At 41.2% G+C, this 24333-nt stretch overlaps 1 protein-coding gene across 8 annotated transcripts in view; it reads left to right on the top strand.

Moving 5' to 3' along the window:
- The window catches only part of si:ch73-287m6.1 (RIMS-binding protein 2), a 95312-nt gene that overhangs the window by 26227 nt on the left and 44752 nt on the right, over positions 1–24333 (top strand). For 6 of the 8 annotated variants that reach the window (XM_017714251.2, XM_037545951.1, XM_037545954.1 and 3 more), the window contains one exon: positions 12687–12770. The exons of 1 other annotated variant lie outside the window; for it this stretch is intronic. In XM_017714251.2, the coding sequence (XP_017569740.1) occupies positions 12687–12770 (84 nt within the window). The remainder of the gene's footprint in view (positions 1–12686; positions 12771–24333) is intronic. One more of the 8 variants, XM_037545952.1, reaches the window with a different exon arrangement.

Below are 24333 nucleotides of genomic sequence, written 5' to 3'. Positions count from 1 at the left end.
GCCTCTGTTATTCATTCACAACCTACCAATTTTTGGCTATATTTGACCAATTAAACATTTTCAAATGTATTTATTTCTGTGCTGCTAATTTTTGTGCGACACCAGTGCTGTAACCTAAAAGGTTAAACCTACTGTCCTACATTCATTTCAGCAGAAGTACATTCTTTTCCTTCCCATGTTTAACCAAGTAACTATTCATTATCCTTCATGGGCACTCGAATATCAAAATTAGCTGGAATGCATGTCCCTAGTTAGAGTACAGTGTGGAGAAAGGGACTTAATATGAATAAGTTTGCTAATGTCAAGGTGTTGTATGTGATAACCGTTCTTTGAGAATTTGGCCAGTATTTCCTCTGTGGAAAAATCTACTTAAGTTGGATTCGAAGTCTCAAGGATAATGAGTCAAAGCCCGTGACTGCACGATGAAGTCATATATTAAAGGCCTGAATGGCCACTGGGAATTATATGGTGACCTCAGTTACTCTGGAAAGCCATTTCCAGAATTGATTTCTACAAGCCTCTTGCCAAATGAGAATGAATCAGCTGCTGTAAACTAAAACCTAATATTAATATTCATACCAGCATGTAAATTCACTCTCTCTCAGTCTGACATTGAAGGTTGAGATTCCTTTTAGTTGCCAAGGTAAACTGTGTCCCAAAGCTGAGGGTGATTAAAGTGTCCCAGAAGAAAGTCCAGAACTCACAACAAGATACTTTTAGCCTCATTTTGTGTACCAAGGCAGTAAAAGCAGTGCATGCAAATTGTACTAAGCAGTGGTTCACAGAAAAGCTGTTCTTCTTATTCTCCATCACATTTGTTCATGTCCTGCTACTAAGATTTCTACAAATAGCTGCTTTGGGAAATGTTCTGCTCGCTTTTGAAGGCAGCAGTTAGCTCCTGCAGTGTCTCGATTCTGGCTTGTTCCTCATCATTTATTTCACAAAGCACTTGAGTAGGCCAAGAAATGTGGACTCTTAGATGGTAAGCTGTGTAATCTTGAGACCAGAGCTAGGAAATAGGACTTATTATGCTGGCGTTTTCACCATGATATCAAATGCTACATGCTTATGAAATGTCAACAGTAGCTGTTTGACGTGAAATTCCATGGTATTAAATAAAGATCACTGTTTTTATTTTTGCCTTCTCAGATAACTGGAGCATTATTCCTCTATGAGCAATCATCCACTTGATCATAACATAGGTGTGGAATTATCCCTGTCAACACAGTCCCTCTGTTCTGTCATGTTTCATGTCCATTACACATCCTGCTGTGGATACTTTTCAACGTTGCAGCTGGACGAGAGCCTCATATGGTGTCATTTTACACCTAGTCATGCACAGATAGTGCTGGCAGCATAGGTCATACTGCAGGCTTTTTCAGATGTGTGTGGGATTCCCTCTCTCGCTCCTGTTTTCTCACCACTGGAACAGATGCTTCCAGAGTGGAAGTGAAAACTGCAACAAGAGAAAGAAGAGAAGGGAAGAGGTCTTTTCCTCTTTTGCACACAGGGCATCCTGCTGGGCACTGTGTGTGTGTGTGTGTGTGTGTGGGCAGCATTAATCAGACTCTTCACTCATTAGCCACCTGCTTAGCTGTGCTGGCTTGGGTATTGGACGGGAGGGGTCATGACTTTTGGAGTCACCACCCTCCCAAGCAACCTGTAAAGCCTTTTATCACCCCTTCCCTACACACACTCCACTCGCGCACACACACACACACACACACACACACATATATACACACACATATATACACACACACACACACTGACCTAGCTTTTATTTGAGCTCAGGATATAGGGTTATATATGTCCTATAAAAAAAATATCAGGACCTATATTTAACAGAAATTTGCATAGCAAAACAATTAAATGTAGTAGTATCATTTTCAGTCCAGCTTCCATTCTTTTCAGTAGACTTGCTTGCAGTTTTTCAGAAAATATGCAGGGATATTTTTCCACATTTCTGAGATGTTGGTTATATTTTGTGCTTTTCACAATCCAAGTAATCCTATACACATTCAGTGATGTTGAGATGTGGACTCTGGAGTAGCCAATCCATTTTTCTACTTGTGCTTATGAGAAGCTTCTTTGTTTAATTTGCAAATTTTCTTCATTTTTGTCCATTTTCTTTTTTTCAGTTACAGTTTCTTGACAGCTGAAGCACAAGTAGAGCTTGATTTTCTGCTGTCTGTCAAAGATGAAAGCTTAAAATGCCATTTATCTGATGGTGACAGTTTTGGTGGTCTACCAAGTCTCAAATTAGATGTCTGTTTTCTCTCTAATCATTTCATTATTGGTGGGACTACAGTGCTTCATACAGAGTTACTGGCATGCTTGGCCACAGTAACTTGTGCACAGCAGCTAGCAAGCTGGCTAATTCGTCCTACCAATAAACAGCAAAAACACAACAGCAAACATAATAATATCAGCTGCTGGTATGCCTGCATGACCATCTTGGGTGACCAGCTAGTCCAGCACAAGCCAGCTTAGACCAGCATGAAATTTATACTGATCTGTGCTGTTATTTTTTCTATAGGGCCAGCTGGCTAACTCATCTTAAACATAGTTAAACCACAAAAGTTCTCCTGACTCCCTGCATGTCATGAATTCTCTCTTTTGTGTATTCATTTACAGCCAGTGAAGAGAATAGAATATTCGTGTTTTAGATTTTAAATTTGTGTTTCCTCTGTTGAGGTTCAGTGTTATGAAGGGCTGCCCTTCAGAGTTCATGGCAGCCAAAGTTGCACTATTCTTAGAGAGTGTGAATTCACTGTGAATTCCATTGAAATGAAAGTAGTTTTGCTCACTAAAATTTGCTGGCAAACACGTGTGACTGGGCAGGGGTGACAAGTAGAAATTTTGCTTTTTCAGTTTTTAAAAACTGAAATGTACACGACTGGATTTATCCGTCATGATTTATCGATCTCCCTGGGCTTTAGCAAGATCTTCAGTAAAAGAAGCCATTTTCACACATGCTGTGTGCCGACAATAACATGGTTAAACACTACGTAACAAGCAGTGTTGTACAATTCACCATCCAAATATGCTCTGTGGTGGTTTTTTGGGGGTCCTGAGCATTTGAAGAACAGGGTGAAAGGGGTCTGCGAAGAGCCCCTATGATAAGTGTAGCTAATAAAATAGGTAATGAGTGCAGATACAAGGAGGTGTACTTATAAAGTGGCTGGTTGGTGTAGATTTGGCAATAAAAAAAAAAAAGCATGTTACAAAGTCAGGGCCATTTTGTTGGTCCTGTAGGTGAACCCCGTTTTTCTCCAGTATTCCTACATTTTTGTGAAGTGTTTGGAAATGTACACCGACACACACACTCAGCCATGCAAGGAGGTATGAGGAGGATGCAGCATGCCTGGTGTGCCTTTAGAGAGAGAGTAAGACCGAGAGAGGTGAGGGAGAAGGAGTGAGCTAGTGATGGAGCGAGCGAGTGGGAGAGAGAAAGGGAGTGAGTGAGTGAGTGAGAGAGCGAGAGAGATACGCAGGCCCAGTGCAGGCTGCTGCTGCTGCTGCCTGACATTTCCACACCCAGAGGAAGCAGCAGCAGCAGAAAGAGGGGAGAGAAAGGGAAAGGAATATTCTCATCTCAGGCTGGATGCTGTGGAAGTGACAAACTGAGACGGTAAATATTTCCCACTCTCTTTTCTGCAGCTTGCTTTCTCACTATCCTTATCATCCCTCACTCTGCCTGCAGCCAGCCTGTGAGGATGTCCGTATCTGTTTCTGCATAAGGGACCGTGCACTGGCGGCATGTGTGCAGCCTGGAGGCTCTCTCTCTCTCTGTCTGTCTGTCTCTCTCTTTTTCTCTTTTTAGCCATGGCAGAGGATAAGAAAAGCCTGCTGAGGTTGCCAGCTTACTGTGCTGTAAATATACTAAAATATACTTATGATTACACTCATCTTATCAACTTAGTTTCATTTTCACTCACTAACACCTGGTTTGTGGAGCTCTGCAGTCCAAGCAGTGCATTTTGCTAGATGTCTCCCTGAAAAGCTTAAAGCACATTCACTTATTTCTCAGTAGACGGTGGTCTCTTTTTGTCTTGTCAGACTGTTTGGCTCCTGATTTATAGTCTATGACCCGAGACTCTTTATCGCATCTGTTTGACTGTCATGGTTACAGAGGAATCCCACTTGAGTGAGTGTATCCGTCTTCTTAAGCTGTCTCCATATGTTCTCACTGAGCGATCAGATGCTTGAAAACTGTATGTTTGTATTGATCTCTTTAAGAGTGGTCACTGCCTCTAGGCCTGGGTTTTCGCTGTACTCATGCCTCATATAAGAAAACTTGGATATGTTTATGTATGACAATGTATGTTAAAGGGCCTATCTTACATTTTTCTTGTATTTAACAATTTTCCTTGACATCCAGTTATATCACTTGAATCACTATCCATTTTCACATGACCATATTCCAGCCTCTCTTTAACCCAGGCTGTTTTTGTTACGGTTCCTTTTAAGATGGATATATGCGAACGAGCCCTGTATTGTAAATGATTAAAAAAAACTGTCCAGACTGAAAGGCTCCTTATGTGCAGAGCTTAACTGCTGCAGGCTGAATGAGTGGCTATATGTAAAAATGCGCTGGTTTTTGTGACATCACAAAAACAGTGAATTCAAAACAGGCTGTTTTTGTAGCTTACTTTCTATATCACTGTTGTCAGAACAGCCCTGTGATGGACTGGCGACCTGTCCAGGGTGTATCCTGCCTTCTGCCCAGTGACCGCCGGGATAGGCACCAACAAAGCTGCAACATTTCCCATTAATCTAATCAAATTGCATCAAAGTGTATTTGAGTTCAACAGTGCATTGCTTTAATAACAAGACTTATTTTAGCAAGTTATTAGCGCTCCTTCCTGCCAGTTGTTCAAAATAAGCACATTTTAGGCATTTGGCGCTGATGTTATCGGTGCTTATTCGTTAGGATTTTGAGCGCTGTGGTGATGTGAGCTTTTGGTGAAATCTCCACAGGTGTTCAGTACTGCTCCACAGGGGGCACCCTAGAGGGATAAAGCTTTTTGAACCTGAGAGACCCATTAGCAGACTGAGCCTTGCTAAAACAGATCTTGAAGAATGACCATACAGAGCGCAATTATTCTACATGCCAAGAGAGCACATGTGCAGTCTGAGGGCAAAAGGGCAGGTGCTTACACCTCTTTTGGGGTCTCTCTGTGCGTGTGTCCGATTTTCGGAGATCATGACTACCGTTTTTCTGAAGTTCTTTAAAATGTTAAGCTCTTGTAGGCCTGCTTTGAAGTTAATCAGGAAAATACTCATTCTCCAAGCTGTCCCACAGTGTTTACACTACTCTGTTCCTTTCTTAGAACAGTGGGCTGAATTGACCGTACCATAGTCCCCCACTAACAGGCACTTCTTAGCAATGTCAACGCTCATGATATTGTCAACGCGATTTTCTAGACTGGTTGTGGAGGAGAACAGACAGCACCCCCACACCTCTGAGGCGGCGCAGTTTAGCAACGGAAACAGACAGATGTGTCTTCAGAAAGACAAAAGCAGAGATTTACAGCTTCATAAAAGCAGGGGCGCAACAGATGGGTGGAAGAGGCGAGATGTGGAGTCCTGAACAAATCCACCATTGTGACGGTGTACTGAACACTGTCATACACCATATACAGATCAGAGCAATCAGACCACAGCTATAAACAGCTATCAACCATTTGGGGGGACAGCAGGGAGAAGAGAGACAGAGAGAGAAAGAAAGAGAGATAAAGAAGAGCAGAGAAAGAGGAGAGGGAGAAACAGAATGAGGGGGAGAAGGAAAGGGACAGAGGAGAGAGGTGGAGAGGAGGAGAGAAAGAGACCGAGAGAGAAGTTCAGAGAGAGATGGGGATAGAGAGAGGGAGATCGGGAGAAGAAGAAAGGGAAATAAGAGTGAGATGGAAAGAACAGAATGAGGGGGAGAGAGACAGAGAAAGGGGAAAAAAGAGAGAGAGTGAAAGAACAGAATGAGGGAGAGAGAGGTGGAGAGCGGGAGAGAGAGGTCAAGAGAGAGAGAAGAAAAGTTAAGAGAAGGAGAGAGAGAGACCAAGACCGGAGGGAGTGAGAGAGAGAAAAGAAACAAGTGAGAGGGAAAGAGAATGGAAATGAAAGAAGGAGAGGAGGAGAGAAAGGGACCGAGAGAGAAGGACAGAGAGAGATGGGGATAGAGAGAGGGAGAGTGGGAAAGGGAAAAAAGAGAGCGTGAAAGAACAGAATGAGGGGGAGAGAGGCAGAGATGGAGGAGAGAGAGGAGTGGAAGAAGAAAGAAAATGGGGCAAACGGTTAAGAGGGGGGAGAGACAGAAGGAAGTGAAGGAAAAGAGAGAGAGAGGGAAAGAGCACGGAAATGAAAGAAGGAGAGAGAGGAGAAGAAAGAAAGAGGAAGGGAGACAGAGAGCGGGAGAAAGGTTGAGAAAGAGAAAATGGGAAAGGTTAAGAGAAGTAGAGAGAGAGAGAGAGAGAGAGAGAGAGAGAGAGAGAGAGAGGAGGTAGTAAGAAAAGTGATCTTGAAAGAGAATGGAAATGAAAGAAGAGCAGAAAAAGGACAGACAGAAGGAAAGAGAGGCAGAGAGATGGTGACAGAGGAGAAGAAAGAAAGTGGTGAGAGAGACAGAGTGAAAGAAACAGGAAGAGAAAGAGAGGTAAGAGAGAGGTGAGAGAGAGAGAGCGTGAGAGAGAAGGGTGTGGCAGACGTACAGTTGGAAACTCCTACTCTCTGCACCAACTCGAGTGAGTGGGTTCACTTCTGTCTCTCTCTTTCTGCGTGTGGGCGAGCGAGCTTTCAGACAGTAGAGAAGCCGCGGTTAATAGTAGCTGCTTTACGGATCCCCTCGTTCCACCACCTCCTCTCCTCTTATACTTCTCCTCCTTCTCTCCTCCACTGAGCCGGCTCAGATGTGGCTGGTGCCAGGCAGCCAGCGAGGAGGAAGACATGCTTCGCTTCTATTTTGAAATCCCAGCCCGTCTCCCTGTAGTCTCCCTCTCTAGAGATTACAGCGAAAGTACCTCTAATGTGCAAGAAGAGACGGCTCTGACTAATCTTAATGTTCCTCAGTAGATCAGTTCGATGCTACGGGGACACTTAAACTTGTGTGCATATACACTGGCTCTGTCTTACACTCCCTTGTGCTGTTTTTCCTTATGAGACACTTTAAAGGAGTGCTCCAGCGTTTTACAATTTTAGCTCTATCCAGTGCATCTGAATAGTTCTGCCGGTTACCACAGACAGTAGTTTCAACACGTTTCTTCATTCTTAGAAAAGAACTGAAAACACTTACTTTCGTCTAATAGAAGCTAGTGGTCAGCCAGAATGTTACAGATGTAGCCGATAGTGGCTCGTTTAAAACCCCCCGAAGTATTCCATTCATCATGCACAAATGCTTCTACAACAGTTTTAAAGATCTGTTAAAACATGAAATCTCAGACCCAGACCATGTGTGTTTGCAGGGACTTTGGGAGAGGGCAGGGCCTAAGAACTTCCAGTAACTTCTCACAGTAGATACTCAGGCCTGCACATACAGATGAGTGACAAATTTAAGTCAATGTATTTATATAATGTTTTTTTACAAAAGGTGTTGTTGAATTGGATTCAAGCCCCATTGAGCAAGTCAGTGGCGACAGGAGTGAGGAAAAACTCCCTAAGAGCTAGAGGAAGAAACCTTGAGAGGAACCAAAATTCAGAAGGGGAACTGATCCAGGAGAAGCAATGTCTATGATTTGAAAAATGCAGCAGTATCATCAGTAGGGTCAGTGGCGTGCAGGTGAGGTTGCGCATTGTTGTACGGCAGGTCAAACTGGTCCAGACGGCTGGCAAGCAGTGGTTACCTGATCAAGTGAAAACCAGCATAACTGTTTTGGACCACCATGAGCCACCAGAGCAGCTTAAAGCATGTTGACATACTGTGGAACTGTACTGGAGGGATTCTTCCAAAGGGTATCACCTCAGTTGGAGTTTTGATAATAGTGGACAATGCTGTCTAATGAGAGCTGGTAACTAGGAAGGCCATAGCATATAATTAACATAATTGTATACTCATCAAACCATTCAGGGACCCTTTGTGTCCTGTGGATGGGGGCATGGTCATCCTGGAAAAGATGGCTCCCATCAGGATAGAAATGTTTCATTGCAGGATAAAAAGGATCAGTCAGAATAACTTAACCCAAGCCATGGCAGCAAAATGCCTCCCACAGAATAACAGGTCCACCAGGTCCTCACACTGTAGGGTCAAGCATTGAGACCTGAACGGTTCTCTTGGTGCACATGCACTCTCCCACTTGCAGAGAATGTGGTGAAGAATGACTCATCAGACCAGAGCGTTTTCTAATGCGTCTCTGTAGACCAGTGCTGATGGGGTTTACGTCACTGCGCATTTGTCTTTGTAATTAATTTGTCTCTGCAATCCTACTATAATATAATCTCTCTCTATGTAGTTGTGGATGGACTGTTCTTGATAAGTCCAGTCATATTCTGCACTGGCGTTCTCAGTCACCTGAGGAACATGCAGATGTCACAGTTACAGTTATATTGAAGTAAGCATTGTGTTTATTTGCTGATGGTGGTGGGGGGTGTGTGTGTAGGTGTAGATATAAGGAAGGGTGGATTATGTGTCCGCTCCACCAAATGTTTGCTCTCAACGCGCCCGGCCGTGATTTGCTTTTGGCTAAAATCTATGTTTTCCATCATGTCTTTTCATCCCTGAGCAGACAAGACTCATGGGAAATGCAGCCTGTATATAGTCAGCATCTTTCATGTTCCTTTAGTATAGCAGACTGAGTCAGCTCCACTTTTCTAATGTTTAAGACTGCTATGGAAATAGCGAGGTGAACTAAGAAGACAGCCTGTGAATATAATAAAGAACACTATCAGCTTGTTATCTACGGGTTTTAGGCCTCTTCTGGATTAAAGAGACTAATGTTGTAGCCTAGTTTGTAATTGACAGCTATCTAGTTAGTTTTGCAGGTCTAGCACATTTATTTACTTTGTTATACCTAGAAAAATGCTTCTACATCTGAGTCTGACGCCTATGGATGTCTAACTAAGGTGGCCAGATGTCCAGTTTTGGTTTGTAGCTGTGTTGTCCAGTTAGGGGAAATAGTACAAGGATATTTAAGTGCATGTAATCCACTAAAATGATATTCAAGGGTTTTTTTTGAGTGGATGAAGAATATATAATATCTAATGTTAACAAACCTAATAAAGAAGCTAGTTACAACACTGTTATGATGCTGCATTATAATTGTGAATATTTCTGGTGACTCGGCATATTTAATATAAAGATCCAGTCATATGCAAAAGTTAAATAATCAACACATCATCTACAGGGGACACATGTAAATATAGCTTTTTTCTACATATTTTTACACAACTTCTATTTATTTGCTTTTATTGAGTTTATCATTTGGAAGAAATAATGTATATGAAACATAAAATGCACCCCCCCCCCCGATACATTAAACTCACCAAATAAGCAGAGTTTAGGTATTAAATGTGCTGACGTGTGTTCTCTACATTAACTTATTTTCACTTTTAATTTGACCATGGATGCCCGACTTTTAGCATAAAGCTGTAATTCTAGTCATTTGAAGTCTTCAGTGTACAAATGTTTTGCATTTTGAACAACCATTTAATTAAATTTCCTAGAAATATCCTTAATGTGAATGATTAGCATAAACACTCGTCACGGGTGAGTTGGTGAGCAGTCATCCCCACCCGAATCAGAAATGATCCCTACATCACTGAAGGTGGGTGTGTGTGGAGTTTATGCACTGATACATGGATAAAAAAAAAATGCATTTCGCAGTCCATGTTTGATTACTACGTCCCTGACAGAGAGACACAGAGGGGGCGAGAGAGTTTAGTTTGGCATGTTCTACATGTTATTTACACCGTTTTCGACGGCCGTCTGAATCTTGTCCAAGCAGAAGGGTCGTCCCTGACTGAGCCTTGTTTAACTGCGGCCTGCAAACTGAACATCAGCCAGGCCGCTCGTTCTCATGGCTACAGTTTCTACCTGGACGAGTGGGTTTCTATAGCAACCCCCGAGCTCCCCTCCCCCATCGTCACACATATGTAAGGCGCTCCGCATTGACTGCCCCCAAACGCAGCAGATGCATTACCATCGTTTAGCCAGCCGGCCTCCAGTGAACATCTGCAGTCAGCGTCCCTCACAGATCAGCAAACTGACCCTGCTTGTAATATCCCAAGTACATGGTTTGTGTTTCTGTTTTTAATCTGGGATGGCTAACAGCACATTGTCTTTTTGTCTGTGCGCGGCCTGTCTGGGTGAGAAACAACCCAATTTGGGTGGAGCTCTGCTGAGGAACATGTTGACACAGATGAAATGCTCGTTATTTCCATGCCACTTGTCTGGAGCTTCCAGCTGTTCCCTCTCTGCTTCTGTCCCAAGCGCCCTTAGAGCTCTGCATGGCTGCTTTAAAACATTCACGAGGAGAACGCTCACATGTATGCACCTATACATATCTGCATATTGCTCATTGACATTTATATACGCTTACATACATGCCATATATTCACACACACAGGCACACACATGCATACATAAGGCTTATAAATGCACTCTTTACTATGTTTGTGAGGAGTTCCACTAACTTATGTAATTCTGTAGCATAGTTATACTTGGCCTACACCTGATTGATTGATCGAAAAAGCAAGTAGCACTACCTGCAGTGCAAAAGATGTTTTGCTATAGTATAAATCTAATACTAACCTTAAAGAGGAATTCCACTGATTTTTCATAAATGACAATTAAATAGAAGATCAAAATACTTAGATGAAATATTCCATTCTAGAGAAACTAGACTGTTCTAGAGTCAGTTAGTCACAGCAGTGGTGATAGGAACCACAAAATGTTTATACTAAATGGTTATGAATACATTGCATGGTGCTGAGACATTTTATGGTAGTTTTGATAGATTTTGGTCTAAAGGCCATTGTTTTTCAAACGTATTCATGACTGAGAGGAACATGAAGGGTGTTGTAAGGCAAATGGCATACTTTCCATTAATTGACTATTATCAGCATTACATATAAGCACTCATATGTAGATTCACTGGTCATTTAGATAGTAAAGAAAATGACTGCATTTGCCTTGTACATCACATCCCCTGGTTTCTATCACCACTATTGTAAAGAAGTCAGAACGGGTAATTTTATCTGCAGTTAACTATTTCACATCAGAGCTCTACGAACGGCTTTGTTTACGACTCAATGACTGGCGAAATTTTGAAAAATCTAAGAGGAATAGTTTGGATCTTTGAGGTTTCCCAAGAGAACTGCATTTGCGGTGAGAAGAGCGGTTTTCTTGTGAGGACTAGTGAAATGTTCTCGCTTCTATAAAATAATTTTTGTTTTTCTTTTATGTTTTCTATCATCATGAGTACATCTGGACCTCACAGCAGTCTAAAAACAACACATACACCATTAGATTCTGTATTTCTCATATACTTTATGTGGATATACACTAAGGATATGTAAACACATGGTTCTTGAAGGGTTCTTTATTAAAGAAAATGGCTCTATATAGAACCATGAACACTCAAAGAACCCTTTGCATGATTAAAGGGTTCTTAGTATTGTGAAAGGGTTTTTCAGATTGACAGAGAATGTGCTGTAGATGGTTCTACATAGAATCTTTTGAAAAGGGTTCTATATGCCATATATATATGAGGGAGAGAGAGAGCACATTCGCCATCAATCTTAATAACAATTTCACCATGCAAAGCACCCTTTAATCATGCAAAGAATTCTTTGAGTTTCCATGGTTCTATATAGAACATTTTCTTTACTGAAGATCTCTTAAAGAACCATCTTTTTTAAGAGTGGATGTTATTTAGACTTAGGATGTTTGGTCTCCGGTTCAGGATGGGTGCTATATTGTAATTCTAATGGCTTCATCGACATAATTTGGAAATTTGCTATCTGTCCTCACATCATAGTTGCTTGAATCCACGTTCACTGTAGAATCATCTAGACAGTCTGGGTCTTCGCTTCAAACCAAGCCACGATGCCTTTGTTAGATCTATATCTGTTTAAAGCCAATGCTTCTTCCTACCTCGGCAGAGGCCTCCTTCTGCTCCCCAGCATCAGAGCTGGAAGGTGTTCTCTCTGTATGTGCAATTTAACCACTTTTCCATCAATCCAGGATTTGTGGGCAGAGTTCCTGAGAACCTGTGATCTAAAATACAAATACAACAAGACATCTGCTCTCTGAAACACACGTCTGTCTTTGACTGCTCTTTTCATAATGGCCCTCGGAGCCACAGCTGATTCTGTGGGGACTGGCCCAAGGAGCTGGCAAGCAGTCCCTGGCCCCCATGATGCTTTCAGAGGACTAGCATCTGCTAAGTGTCATGAGCGCTAAGAGAAGAATGAAGAATGTAGTCTCCAGCATAACCAGCAAAACCTTTCAATGTTTTAGATCTGGGTCATGACTGAATTATGCATGTAGAATTTGTTTTCAGAGCCATTGTGGAGAACAGGGTGAGGACGATTTAGATCAAGCATTTGGGTAACAATCTCTATTTGATAAAGCAGTTTCAGTACATTCTTTGAGTCTTTTATGGATTCTAGCATAGCAAATGTGCTTTATTGTAGATTCTCTGTGATAAATGATTTATACATTTCCTCTTCCATCTGCTGTCTCTTTTTCCTGACAGGAAACAGAGGTGAGTGAGAGGAGAAAGAGGTGTCAACTCCTCGAGAGGGAGGTGAAGAACAAGATCTTGGCATGTCAGACTTTGGTAAATGCAATTGGCACATTTGTTGCTTATTTTTCTGCCCATTAATCACTTTCTCCTGACCCTCTCCTCGTTAGCCATGACCCACACATACAAAACGGGACAAAAGCTTAGAGACATGCAGTGATTTATTTGTTTATTTATTGAAAATATTCAATTGACCACTGAGTGTAGAAAGCATCACCAGTTAAAATGGACTTCTAGAAGAATTTATGAAGTGGAAAGCTCTGGTCCTGGAGGGTCAGATTTCTACAGTTTTGGTGTTTTTCCTTCTCAAGCACATCTGATTTAAATAATCAGTTAATGTATTAATTTAGAAATTAGGGCCTTCATCTTATATTTTTCATGTATTTTATTTTCCCCCTTAGGTGCAGTTCATGTGGTTTTATGTACCAAAACCATACATGGTTCATTTTAACTGAGCAGTTTTCAACCTCTCTTTTTTTCAACTTTTAAGAGTTTAATTTATTATGTAAATATGCTCTCACTTTTTTTGGCTAGTTCACTATAGTCCCCTATAGATTATCTACAAGTGTTCAAATTGTGAACAAACTATCAGTTCAAAACTCAGTTAAGTCTAAATTGTGGTGGGATTAGTTTTAGGATTTGGACCAGGGTTAGGGCTAGGACTATGATGAGAGTTGGATTTAGGTATTGAGTTGAGGTTAAGGTTAGGGATAGGATTAGAGTCAGATTTAAAGAAAATTATGGTAAATTTAGTCAAACGTAAATTAAGTATCTACAAAGCACCTAAAGTGGACTATCCAAATAGTGTTACCATAAATACTGTTAAAGACTCAAAACATGTCACTTGCCAATCCATACAGTCAATATATGGGAACTGCACTGCAAACACAGCCTGTTTTTAATGAACTGTTTTTGTGATATTACAAAAAACAGTACTTTTACATATATACACCTATTCAGCCTATTGCAGCCAAGCTCCACGCATTCATATTGAAATAATAATGAATGTTTCAGCCTGGACTGCTTTTCTTTAAGGCATATTATCAAGTGTATCTCAGGGACAACAATAAAATAAAAATGTATGATATGGGTCTTTTTAAAATGTTAAAATGATGTATGTGTGTTGTTGCCACAACAATAAGGATGTGTAAATTTGTTGGTTTTCTTGAAATCACAAAAACGGTGAATTCAAAACAGGCTTGCAGTGTAGTTCCCATATACAGAGTTTGTTTCAGGGAACCAATGCTGTTGCTGAGGTGCGCACAAAGGGGCATCTTCAGTAGATGTAGGGAGGCACATATTGTACCATATATCAGGTTATGAAATGGTACAAATATGCCCCTTTTCAAATATCTGCATATTTCAGTCATTGAGATGTAAACAAAGTTATTCAGGGTGGTGTGATCTGAAATGGTCCATTTTACAGAAGGTTTGTTTACAGTAGTGGTGATAGAAACCAGGGGTTGCAATGTCTAGAATGCAAATATAGACATTCCATATTACTGTGCTAGATGACCAGTGAACCTACATGTCATCTTCTGAGTTTATATATGTAATGTTCTTTACGGCAAAATAATGGTAAATCTACGTTTTCTGTTTCTGTGCGTTTTCTTTTTTTGTTTTGTCTCACAACACCCTGCATGTACATTTAAGCCGAAGCCATGGCTAGGCTATAGTAGAACAATGTTTCAGGCATTGCTCAGCACATTCTTAAATAGTTTCCTGTAATAGCTTCCTGGGATGTAACTCATAGAGGCATTGATTTCTTTGGACGTCTGGTTCCTATCACCACCATTGTGAACAAGTCGGGACTCTGTAAATTTCTGTAGATTGGTGGATTTAACATCAGACAATGCTGAATTACTTTGTTTACATATGCATTTATTTAAATGAGCTGGAATTTGGAATAATGGTGGAATTCCCCCTTAAGGGCGATGTTGGCAAGTTGTGGGCCCTTTAGGCAAACCAAATTCAATATCCTTTTGTTTTTATGTTTTTACTGGTCCAAACATTTGGTGTGTGTATGTGTTGCCTCCCTCGTCAGTCTGCATGGATTGTTCTGACTGCTGGGCAAGAGCTGTGCTAACATGTGAAGTAGCTTTTATATTTGTGTTTGTAGTAGCCATACTGGCTCTCTTCCTGGCCCAGCAGAGAGACAGTTTGTGTCTCTCTTGGCACGAAGGTCCTGTCACTTTGCAGAGGGTCTCTCACACTCCCTTCCCAGGCGTTTAGGAGCAGCACATGGCTTTGCTGCTTCTCTGTGACCCATGCAGAGAGGATAAACTTTGTCTCTGCAGCACTTTTCATATATTACAAAGCCAAGACAATGAGAAATGCAGTGAGAAACAATAATATATGAGAAGGACATGCACACTATTCCTGCTGTAGACACTTCATGATTCAGATTTTTGCGATTCTAGCAGTTAAAACAAGATACAAAAAACAGAAAATAATGAAGAACAGTAAGTTGGCTTTGTAAAGCCAAAAGCCTAAACTAAAAGGCTTGTTTTGAGCTGCTTTTTAAAATTTCACAACATGCTCAAAGCATATGGAGAAGCTAATTGTCCCTGGGGATTTCTCCACCGCTCTGGTTTCTTCATCCTCAGCTCTGGAGTCTGTCCAGCTTTTTTGCCCTTTTGTGAGATTTGTAAAAATGGCCATTGCTGGAAAAATCCCTTTCTTTAATGTGCTGCAGTGATATCAAGGGGAAAGCTTTGAATTTGCAGCCTTCACCTTGTCAGACCTATCTGTAATCTCCTCAGGCAGAAGGACCCCTGCCCTTCTTCCAGCAGCAGGCTCACTCTAGAGTTTTCTCTCAGGCTATTCCCCCTTCATATATTTGCAGAGACGCATTAAGAATTCATTAAAACACGGCATCAGTCATTCTGCCTTTGTATCCTCTACAGTCCTTTAGGCTCAGACACAGCACCACTGTCCTATCACACTCTCGCTCAGCATGATTTCAGAAATCATTGGTGTTATTTTTTCTTATTAGTGCCCATTGCAATGTGGCTAAACGCTGGGAACCTACTTTTGCTATTTAATCCCCTTTATGGCTGTAAGGTAGCTTACAAACTGACGTGGATGGAGCTGTGGCATGAATTAAAATGTGTTGTGAGCCAATGGCAACTTGATATCAGAGATTGTCCAGGCAGAGGGCACTCTGGGAATTCGCTGTTATGTAACACGAGCAGAGCTTTGTCTTGCCTATGCTGTGAATTTCGAGCAAGCCAGCTGTGGCCTTAGTGTCCTCAAGTCAACTTTAGGTCATTTATGCCAACGTTAAGCACTCCTGTACCTCAACTGCAGTTCTAGAGCTGCAGAGCACATTGCAAACCCATTCTAGCATGACATGCTGTGTTGGAAATGGTTCCCTAGTCATTGTTTGTACAGTGGAGAATCTGGTGCACTATATAGACCACTATTATAAAGAATAGAATGTGTGATTCAAAGAAATTATTATTTAACCCGTCCTCTTTACTATATGACAAAAGCCGTATTCTGCTGCATAGGACACAGTGCATTATGGGTGTTGGAGTGAGGCACTGCCTAACAGTGGGTAAAATGTCACATATATTGTTTTAGTTAAATGGGTTCAAGTACATCTTCTTGTTTCCCGTAGCAACATTATCTGTGAATGTTCAAAGCAGCCAGACAGATATTTCCTAAGAACCACCCTTATGGTTTTGGACCATATAAGTAGTTTGATCACTGTTGTATAAGTCAAAGAAATCATTCCTTTATTATTGTAGTCACACTCTGGGACCTGTAATGTAATACTATTTTCAGAGCTAGCTAGGCTAAAGTACATCGTCGTCATGGAAGGCTTTGTTTTAGCATGCTGTTACAACTTAGCTCTGCAAAGTATACAATGATATGTATACTGTATTCTCCCCTATAAATTTAGTAAGAATTTTTTTTTAGTTTTATGCACAGATTATCAGAAATGTACTATAGATGTCGTGTAAATCAAACATATGTTAACTGTATTGTGCTGATATTCATAGTTAAAAATGAAAACACACATCTGCCCATGTTTGGCACAGCCTTTTTTCACTCATATTTATTTTGATGTCTTTATTTTTCTGTGCATTCAGGTGGGGAATCTCATCTGGTTCATACAACATACAGTTGTACTGAATGAATTGGGTTTTGCATCAGTTTACCAAACTTTTTGAGCTAACTAGCCCCCAGCCTGTTACAGCTAACCCACTTACGTATCATTTGCACTCAGATGACTTAGAATTATTCAGGCCATTTTCGTTGCTGTGGCTTTAAGACTCATAGATGCAAATAGCCTCAGTTCTGATTGGCTGTCCTGTATTGTACCTCTTTCAGAAAGTAGTTCAGACTAATACACTCCTTATGACTCCATTGTAAATAGGTGTGGTGAAACAGCTTTGAACAGCCAATAGTGAATGAGTAAACTAGTGAAACATGCCAATTGTTTGCACTACTGCAGTGCGTTTTGTGATCGTAAGAGTGTATTAGATTCTCTCCACTATGTTTTCAGACATCACATCATACAGTGAATAGAGAATTTAGCCATTGTCTCCAAACCCCATTGTTCATTGTGCGCTCTTTTCGTTGTACAGTTCTCAGAGGTGCAGATGTTGCTGAACGAGTTTTTGTCCCTGATTTGGGAGGCAGCCTCAAAGCGCCATTGTGCACCCCGTGATTAACCCTCAATCAGAGAGAGTCATTGCACTGTAGAGAGCCAGTGCTCTAGAACTTCGCGTTAGACTTCACTCCTACAGTCTGACTTGTCAGTAACCTCATCAAAAGGCCAAAGAAGACATTCAGTGTCTCTGAGGCCTCTCAGGAGCAGAGCTTTCTCAGCACCATGCCTCATTAGTGGAGATCCTTTGGGAGTTTAATGGGAAACACCAGATCTCTGCATCAATTCTTCATGCACACACACACACAGTTCTTTCATGTGCACCTCATTAACGTTATGCTCAAATGTGTTTTTTAAACTTTGCTGGGAAATGCCTTTGTTCTCATTGTCAGCTAGCATATCTTAATATGACTGCCTTGAATCACCATGTGGATTTTAAAGTCCCCTTACTCCTAAAGTTGATGTACTCCCACCTAGTGAGTGAAATGGGGAGTTTTTTCTGTTAATGGTCAGATGCAAATACTGATTCCTGACTTGGAGAAGGTGAAAAGGAGAATGAGTGGGCGTCTGAGTCAACTGATGTCCAAGGCAGCGAAAGGTTGGGCATGGAGATGTTGTCCTGACAGCAGCCACAATGTGAGAGCTGCCCAAGTTGCATATTGTGACAGTGTTCAGGACGTACCTTGGCCTTCTTTTCCTGCCACAAATAGCACTTTTTTTCAGAAAAAAGCAGGCATTTTTCCTCATAGCATCCACCTGCTCTGAGGAAGAGAGGAGCAAGGGCTTCACGATTTAGAGCAGTGGTTCCAAATTTCCCCAAGTCAGCCTATCAAGCCCTTCCTGAGTTGCGTTAATATGTCTAAAGTGGAATGTGAAGTTGTACTCATCCATAAAGCTGTAGAAGCAGTGGCCAGCAAACCGAGGCCCATCCACGTTTGTTATAAGCCCACCAAAAATAGCAGTTCAAATGTAATTTTGTTTTTAAAAACACTCTATGCACTTGGTAAAGATGTGATTCAAAATTCCACATTTTGGATATTCACTAATCAAAATTGTACTTAAACCAACAACAATGATTATGAGGTGTTTGCTAAGCATTTAGACTGCAAGCTTTTCCATGACCGTATAGACCATATGAACACAGCTTGTTTAAAGGATGAAAGTAGTGAAACAGCGTAATCATCAACCAGTTCATAAATGGCAGAGTAGTAGGGAGAAATTATGAGCATGTTAAAGTAAGATAGGACATTACTGTTACGTGTTCAAGAGATAGGAGTTCAGATTTTTCCTGTTCTGAGGCTGTTCTGGGCTGGCACACCATGCGGGACCAATAAGTCCTTGGGCAAGACTCCTAACGCTACATTCATCTAGCTCAGTAACAAGATCAAGGTTACTCTGGATAACAAAAATCTAGTTACTGCTTCATTTGCTTCACTTACATGAATGAAAATCAAGATTTGGCCCACCTGTAAGCCAAAACCAAAACAGCAGCCCTGGTGTAGCTAATGTTTAGAAACCTTAAGTATTAGGAAAAAGGGAGGTAGCCTAGTGATAATAGCAAACCAGCTACTATATAGTAGTCACCATAGTCACCACTATGAATCCCTGGTATTTCTGGCTTGTGACTGGATTGAGAACAAGTTTCTATTCCAAAGGATCTAGATGTCAGTTTACCATCATGGCTTGGGCAGGGCATTTAACCTCTGCTGATCTAGACAGCTCTGTTCTGCTTGACACTGGTAGGCAGCAGAATCTACCATTTAATTGTAAAATGGACCATTAAAGGATATCTTGAGAACTGGGAATTAATAACCTCTTGAACAAATAGACTTCAGCTCAAGAAAAGCTTGTTAGCTACTTAAAGCTTGCTAACTGGGAAGCTAGCAGAGCAATGAAGTTGTATCAATAGTCATATAAAACACATGGGTTTGCAACCTAAGACCTAGTCTGAACATAAGAGATTGAATGTCATAAAATAGTAAGCATGTTCAGTATTTTATTGATATGGTGTATAAACAGCTTTGTGTGTCTTTATCATGTCTGAAAAGGATCATGCTTCACCATAGCCATGTGCAATAGAATTTCATCACCATAGCCATGTGCAATAGAATTTCATCACCATAGCCGTGTGCAATAGAATTTCATCACCATAGCCATGTGCAATAGAATTTCATCACCATAGCCGTGTGCAATAGAATTTCATCACCATAGCCGTGTGCAATAGAATTTCATCACCATAGCCATGTGCAATAGAATTTCATCACCATAGCCATGTGCAATAGAATTTCATCACCATAGCCATGTGCAATAGAATTTCATCACCATAGCCGTGTGCAATAGAATTTCATCACCATAGCCGTGTGCAATAGAATTTCATCACCATAGCCGTGTGCAATAGAATTTCATCACCATAGCCGTGTGCAATAGAATTTCATCACCATAGCCATGTGCAATAGAATTTCATCACCATAGCCATGTGCAATAGAATTTCATCACCATAGCCGTGTGCAATAGAATTTCATCACCATAGCCGTGTGCAATAGAATTTCATCACCATAGCCGTGTGCAATAGAATTTCATCACCATAGCCGTGTGCAATAGAATTTCATCACCATAGCCAGGTGCAATAGAATTTCATCACCATAGCCGTGTGCAATAGAATTTCATCACCATAGCCGCGTGCAATAGAATTTAATCACCATAGCCGCGTGCAATAGAATTTCATCACCATAGCCGTGTGCAATATAATCAATACTTCATGTGCAGTACTCAGTGTGCAATATGTGTAAAATATCTTTATACTAGCAAAAACATTTTTTTTTCAATTATAATGTTTACATTGTTCATTTTGCAAAAGGTAGAGTTTATATTTTTCATCTTTAGTATTATACATATAAATATATCCATATACGTATCTCTGCTTTGGAACAAAGCCTTGTATTCTCAACATAACTTTACAGGAGATGAAAAAACATGCTTTACTTTTGTAAATGTAAATGGAACCAGACTTTTCTCCAAGTCATTTTGGGCCATTTGTTTAGGTTCATTAGTTGTGAAATTTTGACCCAATATAAAAGGTAGCAGGCATTTTCAAATTGTGTCAAAACTGTAACTGTGTTAAGTGATTACCAAGGTTAAGTTAATTGCCTTGTTTATTATTTTTTTTTCCTCATTTCTTCTTTTCTTGAGTGCCTTGCTGTGTCTTTGCTGCTGCTGAAGACCATGCATACATAACTCGATCCCCCAACCCTCCAAGAGCTCATCTTATAAACTTTACTTGAGCTAATACAGTATTGGGATGACCCTTAGAATAGCATTGGGGAAAGTAGTGAGGACAAGTGGACAAGGGCCTGTTAAAATTGGTATGGAAATAGGCAACCAGATGAGGATTGTGAACTACTGGTTTAAATGCAGAGCAGCAAGTTTTCTGAGAGGTGAACAGCTGATAGCGTGAGCTGCATATCGACATGTTGAGGGATTTGAGTCGTCATTGGGTTCTATGCTAGGCTTGGTACACAGCTTGTGGTACGTTTGCCTTTACACAACAAGCTTAAAGGCTTATAAAATAGTGACATTTGATGTCAATTAAGAAGTATAACAATGTGGACAAGGAGGCATAGTCAGGCAGTGATGTACTGTGTTTGAAGGACAGTGACTTCATTACTTCTACTTAATGCTCCTGAAGCTTTCCAGTCCTCCTTCTGCTCCCTGTCTCTCCACGTTTCACCCGTCTTTTCCTGAACCGCACGCCCCCTCTTCTTTTCCCCCTTGTTCCATTTCTGTGCTTGTATAACAACGCCCACAGAGCCAGTACACATCCATGAAGCCACTGTAGAAGCCCATGTGAAGAGCCTTCATTTCTGTGAATGCTGTGAATGGATGAGCAAAACCTCTGTGAGCAGCTGTAGGATCAGAGGCCAAACTCAGGGCTAGAGATCAGGCAGAAGTGTCAGTTTGAATTAGTCCCTTCATATGCCAATGCCCCCTCTCTCCCCCCAGCCTGCCTTTTCTTCCATCTCCTTAGTGCATGATTCTCATCCGCATGAAAGCACTGATCCAGTCTGGGGCCACCAGTTTCCAGTTTAGAAGCTCTTGTTGGTTATATTAGAAGTTAACTTTGTAAGTGGTCAAACACATTCATCTGAAAATACAATGTAAAACGAGTCTCTGATTTTTTATTATTTTAAGCTAGTGGTACTCAGTCTCTATTTGGGACCCCATAAACAGCACATAAAGGTTGCTCTGCTCTAGGATGCTTGATTAGGCTCATCAGCTAGTTATCAGCTTCAGGAAGTGAATGTCGAAAGCAAAAAAAGCACAATGCATGTGAGCCTGAGATAGTTGGCTGTATTCTGTAGCACAGCATTGTATCCCTCAGCTTTGTTGGTTTGACAGAATTTGTGATTTAATGTCATTTTGTTTTGGTTCATAAATGTTCAAGCTACAATACCCAGCATTGATCACGCACATTCATCATACAACCATTTGGAATCCCTGTGGTGTTAACTACTCCTCACTGCTAGACTAGCCACTGGACTATAGGCCAATAAATACAACCAAGCTAATGTTGGTATAACTCTTACCTCAGTCATTGACCAACATCGTTAAGAAAACAGGGACTATGTGTTTATTCAGCTTAAAAAGAGTTCCACAGACAAGTTTGTTACCCTTTCAAGAGAAAAGAGAAAAGAAAAGCAGCCAAGCTGAGCTAAGATGTAGCCGGTTATCTTGCTAGGTTTAGGCTCTTCATCTGACAGACCGTTACTGTCCGTTTGAGTATCCCATTCTGTCTGTTAGGATGATTTGAAGATAGTTACTACAGTTATACGTCTGCAGTGAGACAGTAGCAGTAAAATTAGCCTTCCGTCTGCGTTCAGTAGCTAATGAAAAAGAAATTCAAAACAGCCTTCAGAAGCTGTTTGTGTTTAAGTTTCTCTCACCTTGAAGATACATTGTCAGAAGGGTTTCTCACTCCGGAAACTGCTCTGGCACCACTGTATGAGGAGAGAATGAAAGTTTACAACAGATGGTTCATTTTCTTCATTTTGCCCAGAGTGTCCCTGTGACAGCTTGGGCCCAATCCCATTTCTTATTTCTACCACTGTCCCTTGTTTTCGAGCATCACCTTGCCCCTTGGAGTATTTGAAGTCTTCTTCCAAAAAATGGGACGACTGTCACATAAAAAAGAACATCTTCATTAACAGCTACCAGCGCTGTTCTGTAGGCGACCCTGCAAACCCGCAGTGATGGCAGAGGAGGGTGAAGTTCAGCTCCTCACTGCTGGTGTTTAGTTACAGTGGGGACAAAACAGTATTTAGTCAGTCACCAATTGTGCAAGTTCTCCCACTTAAAAAGATGAGAGAGGCCTGTAATTGACATCATAGGTAGACCTCAACTATGAGAGACAAAATGAGGAAAAAAAATTCAGAAAATCACATTTTCTGATTTTTAAAGAATTTATTTGCAAATAATGGTGGAAAAAAAGTATTTGGTCACCTACACACAAGCAAGATTTCTGGCTGTCACAGACCTGTAACTTCTTCTTTAAGAAGCTCTTCTGTCCTCCACTCATTACCTGTATTAATGGCACCTGTTTGACCTCGTTATCTGTATAAAAGACACCTGTCCACAGCCTCAAACAGTCACACTCCAAATGCCACTATGGTGAAGACCAAAGAGCTGTCGAAGGACACCAGAAACAAGATTGTAGACCTGCACCAGGCTGGGAAGACTGAATCTGCAATAGGCAAGCAGCTTGGTGTGAAGCTGCTTCCTAGATGTCGGCATACTGCTAGCGTTTTTTTATGCTTGTTATAAATAAAATGACCATAATTTATTGACACAACATTAAGCTAAGATGGTACAATGGTTATCATAGTTTTTAACAGAGAAAATACTCACATTTGTGGTTTTCTTTGGTTGTTTGTGGCCATCTTGCCTTATTTTCTTTTTTCTCATAACACTTTGGATTGTGCCTCTTAGAGGACTCTAACACTATCCCTCTGTCTCAACAAAAATTTGGGCACCCTACCCCTAGGCATCAACATGCAAAATGGAGGGGGGGGGGCAAAGTGGGATTGGACCTTGATGTGGTTTGCATGATGCCAATTGCTTTTTTTTAAGCTTCCATTACTTATAGATTCATTAACCTTGTAGCTCCGGTACAAAACGGAAGAAGCTGTAATGGAGATATTGAAGTTTACGCCAAACATGCCTTGACTCATCGACTGCATTAGAGGTAAGAAGGAAAGCTTTTGTAAATGAGATTTTTCACCTACTTAAGGATTCGTGCTCTCTCTAGTACATAGGTCTGAGAAAACGTCACTCGTAAAGTTGGACGAACGGCCTGATGAAATGAAACATGAAGGCTGAAATGGTCCCAACTGCATTACAACATATAAGAGGTCTCGTGGGAGAGTCATACGAGCCAGCGCTCGCAGGTGATGTACTGTGCAGTGCCCTGGTGTGCAGCCGCTGTCGTGTGGGGGGGGCTAAGCTGGCTTTGACAGACAGGCTTTCTGACAGAGAGGCCAGGTCCAGTCTCATCATTCTGAGGCTGGCGAGCAGACTTGGCACCTGATGCACTTTGACATCTGAACTAGTCAGGAGGGGACAGAATGCTTAGCCAGAGCCACGGGCCTGGGAGTGGCACTCAGAACTGTTGTATAACCGGGCACTACTGCACAGCAAGTTCCTCAGAAACATTTGCAGTACTGTGTAAAAGTCAGAGACCACCCTTCATTTATTCAGTTTCCAGTCCAAACAGCCAGTAAATACATTAAATATATTGCAGCTTCCACTGTTTTTAAGTTATTTGCTCTCAGTTTTTCAAAGAAATCTGCAGAGATAATTTTTCACCTTTCCAAAGATCAGTTTTAGATGTTGGTTGCATTTTCTGCGATCCAAGTAATCCCAGTCACATTCAGTGATGTTGAGGTCTGGACTCTGTAGTGGTCAATCCATTGTTTTGAGAACACCAGC

The sequence above is a fragment of the Pygocentrus nattereri genome, chromosome 16 (assembly GCF_015220715.1).
Source record: "Pygocentrus nattereri isolate fPygNat1 chromosome 16, fPygNat1.pri, whole genome shotgun sequence".
Taxonomy (NCBI): domain Eukaryota; kingdom Metazoa; phylum Chordata; class Actinopteri; order Characiformes; family Serrasalmidae; genus Pygocentrus; species Pygocentrus nattereri.
The sequence above is the reverse complement of the archived record's forward strand: the minus strand, read 5'-3'. Positions and strand labels throughout refer to the sequence as shown.